The sequence below is a fragment of the Trifolium pratense genome, linkage group LG7, assembly GCF_020283565.1.
Source record: "Trifolium pratense cultivar HEN17-A07 linkage group LG7, ARS_RC_1.1, whole genome shotgun sequence".
Taxonomy (NCBI): domain Eukaryota; kingdom Viridiplantae; phylum Streptophyta; class Magnoliopsida; order Fabales; family Fabaceae; genus Trifolium; species Trifolium pratense.
In genome coordinates, this window is record NC_060065.1 from 816,620 (window position 1) to 820,623 (window position 4,004).

At 36.2% G+C, this 4,004-nt stretch overlaps 1 protein-coding gene across 2 annotated transcripts; it reads right to left on the reverse strand.

Moving 5' to 3' along the window:
• Positions 1-867: 867 nt before the first annotated feature.
• Positions 868-2,014, reverse strand: LOC123899221 (glycine-rich RNA-binding protein-like). Of its 2 annotated transcripts, none has more exons than XM_045950295.1 (2): positions 1,795-2,014; positions 868-1,524 (listed from the first exon to the last, which is right to left on the reverse strand). In XM_045950295.1, the coding sequence occupies exons 1-2, from the start codon at positions 1,900-1,902 to the stop codon at positions 1,060-1,062; spliced, it is 573 nt and encodes a 190-aa protein (XP_045806251.1). In that variant the 5' UTR covers positions 1,903-2,014; the 3' UTR covers positions 868-1,059. The 2 variants fall into 2 exon arrangements, with proteins under 2 accessions (XP_045806251.1, XP_045806252.1); XM_045950296.1 differs by having other exon boundaries at positions 1,661-1,796.
• Between the last annotated feature and the right edge of the window lie 1,990 nt (positions 2,015-4,004).

Here is a 4,004-nt window from a genome sequence, read left to right on the forward strand (position 1 = left end):
TGAACTCCACTTAACTACTGTATATCCAAATTTTCAAGACTTATTTCTCCTTAGAATCGAAGGTTAAAATGTATATGCTCGATCTCTGCAAAATCATGAAAAATCAGACAGTTTATTGGGATTCAAATTTATGGATCTTGTTGCAGTGTAGTCGTTCTAAAAAATATTCTACTAGTAAATAGAAGGTGATCTGGTCGTGTAATACATACAATGATCTGGTCGTGTAATAGTATAAATCATATGTGATTAAAAACGCAATTTTCAATCTAAATAATTTCATCTACGATTAACAGATGAGATTGAAAAATGCATGTTACCACATGTTTTAATTACAATAGTAAATTATGGTCGCAGTAAGCAAATCTTGGCAATATCCAAAGTGCAGATTGGAGTTATGGTTTTACTTGTACATACCGCTTCCTTCAATTTCCATAAGAAGGTTGACATCAATTACATTATTTGCGTCTAATTGAACTCCTCTTTATTTACTTTTTACTTTCAAACAAACTAATCAAACGCTTGCTGAAGTAGTCAAATTTAGCATGTGTCTCTAAACAATATTGTATTGTATGATAAGTAATTATCCCAATTTCACCCAATAAAATCTAAATCATTTAAAATTACGTAAAGTAATGGGTTCTATTGAAATAGATTCCTATTAACCTTGTAACAAAAAAAGATTCCTATTAACTTCAAAGTAAAAAACAACAAACTGTGTTTGATAAGTCAATTCTCATATCAAAATAAAAAAGCAAATTCATCATGTTAATTTACTTAGAATAGTTAATTCCTTGGCTAGAGTAAAGATTCGTGTAAGCGATAAAAATAGTATAGTACGGAAAACAAAAACGGTAAGTAAGCAGAGTATAGTAAACTAAACTGTTTCTGACTATTCTTTGATGAACTGTTTATATCAGTACACAACTTCAGAGGTCAAAAACCACAACCACATGACAAAACATAACAGATACTAGAACCACAAAGAACATTTCAATCAAAGTCACAACACATAATTCAGAACAAGATCATTCAATTTAAATAACTAAAATACTAAATCAACTAACTCCTCCAGTTTCCACCATCAGAACCACCACCACCACCACCTCTTGAGTATCTGGAACCACCATCTCCATAACCACCACCACCTCCTCCTCCTTCACGACGGCCACCACCATATCCTCCACCTCCACCACCATATCCACCTCCTCCTCCACCATATCCACCTCCTCCTCCTTCACGACGACCACCATAACCTCCACCTCCTCCACCACGGTTGTAACCTCCACCGCCTCCTCCACTATAACCTCCACCACCACCACTATAACCTCCACCACCGCCACCACGGTATCCACCTCCTCCACCACCGCCTCCACTTCCACGGTTTTGAGCCTCGTTCACAGTGATGTTACGTCCATCAAGATCCTGACCGTTCATCCCTTCAATCGCATCTTTCATCGATTGCTCAGACGCGAACGTGACAAATCCAAATCCTCTCGATCTTCCAGTTTCACGATCGGTAATAACCTGAACAACAACAATAACAACAAAGAAAAACACATAACCGAATCAGATCTAGCTAAATTTCACATAAAATATCAAAAAAAAATTAATAGTAACCGATCGATCTTCGTCTTTGAATCAAAGATGAAGATGAACGTACCAATTTGAAGCGATTAATAACAGAATCATTATAGTAACATAGATCAAGTAACGCAAAACAGATCAGAGAGTAACAAAAGATTGCGAAAATCCAAATCCGATTGGTGTCAGATCCGATCTCAGCAACAAACGGACCTTCGATTCGACGATTTCGCCAAACGTTGAAAAGGCTTTCTCGAGAGCGACACTGTCAGTGGCCCAGGCAAGTCCACCAACAAAGCATCGGTATTCAACTTCTGCCATTGAAATTGGGAATGGAACAAACCCTAGGGATAGGGTTAAATTGGGAATTTAAGAAAAAAAAAGGAGGATTAACTAGAATCCACCTTGAAGTGAGAGCACGAAGAAAAATAGCTACCCCTATTGTTCTTATATAGTGGAGATATTTTTAACTACAGTTAAGCTACACCCGTTAACGGGCCTTATAAGCCGTTGGATCTAAACCAGGGTTCAAAATAGATTCATGTAGACCGTCGATTGAGGCCGTCAGTGGTAACCTAACCAATCAGTGAAATACGAGTACCAAGCTTCTTTTTTTTTTTAAATTGCTTCAAAAAATAAATTGAATAAATAAATTCCAGATCTTTTATTTTCATGATTTTTTTTAGGTGTTTATTTTGATTTTTGTAATTTTTTTAGTTTTTTTTTTAAGCCGTAATTTTTTAGTTTTTAGTACAAAACTACTATTATTAGTTTATTACTTTCGTTTCAAATTATATATTTTTTTTATCTATTCTATGCAAATTAAAAAATATATAATCAATTTATTTTTTTATAAACATGAACGGTAGAATTCAAAAAGAACTAAAAGACAATCACCTTAAAGATAGTGATCCTTGGTACATCATTTAATAATATAATGTCTCTATTCTCATCCGAGCAATCAACATGCCAAATATTTCACATAATTAGACAAAAAATATATATAATTATTTGTCATTAATGGTGTTTTAGACTAGGTTATGCATCTTGTCATTTGGAATAAAATCACGCAACCATGCAAATATGGGGGTCTAGGTGTGAGAAGTGTTAAAACTCAAAATGTAGCTCTTTTTGACAAATTTATTTAGGAAATTCTCCAATCTCCGGTAAATTATGGGTCAAAATCTTCTAAGATATTTATTTGAAGGGACAATTCCCTTTTAATATCAAGGTTGTGTGTGGCCCTTTGTAGCGATTCGAGATACTGCGGTGAAAATCTAAGATGTATGGACCGATGGTGAGTAGAACTTGAACAGCTTATACATTAATGCTATTAAATCAAAGATAGTATGTTATTAACGCTATTACTACGACTCAGCCACGTTTGGTGATGAATCCCCCCTGATGTATGGACTTGGGATAATTCGCTTCGGGTGTGTACACAGTCAAGGATGCTTATAATTGGCTCTCAAATCCTACACCTCTGCTAGACCACTCTAGCTGGCAGTGGATTTGGCGGCTTGAGCTCCCGACGAACATCCAATTCTTTATTTGGCAAGCTATCCATATGTCTATACCAACTTGAGCGGTGTTTCATCATAGACGGGTTTGTGCTACAGACATTTGTCCGAGTTGTACATCAGCTCCAGAGAGTATTAAGCATTGCTTATTCACTTGTAATGACGCGGCTAGTGTTTGGCGAGCTTATGGTTTACATGTTTTCCCCAACTCTTCTCATGGTGTGGACAATTTCACTTGGTACAAGAAGCAAAGCATGGAACATGGAAAGATCTTCTTTATCACTATGTGGGTGAACTGGTGCGCAAGAAATGAGTTCACTTTTTGGGAGCTTGTTGGGTTCTTTAAACTCCGCGGGTTATGGTGGTCTTCTGCGAAATCACAACGGTGATTTATATTAGGATTTTACGGTACATTGTCGATTAACAGCATTCTATTCGTTGAAATAATGCGGTGCTTCATGGTCTAAAAATTTGTTGGGAGAAGGGTTACAGGAGGATTAATTGCTTATCTGATTCGCTTCAGGCAGTTAATCTTATACTCTGTGGGGTCTCTCCTCATCACTGGTTTGCTAATGAGATTTTGAGTATTCGGCAGCTTATTACTCGTGACTGGGAGGTGGTTCTCTCTCATACCATTTGGTTATGACAACAACGCCTCCGAGAACTTTGACTAGGCCTCTTTTTGAAGATGCTAATGGTTAGTTTTCACCGGGGAGTAGTCTCTCTTGGTGCTCTTTTGTTTTCCTTTTCTTTTTCTCTACTTGTAACTAAAGAAAAAAAAGACTAGGTTAAAAGTCTATAACAATTGCTCAACTATTAGTACTAATTTAGTCCAACATGTTGTCGTTCTTTTCAATATAATTTGAAATTATTCATTCAACGCATATGTATCATTGGATAAAT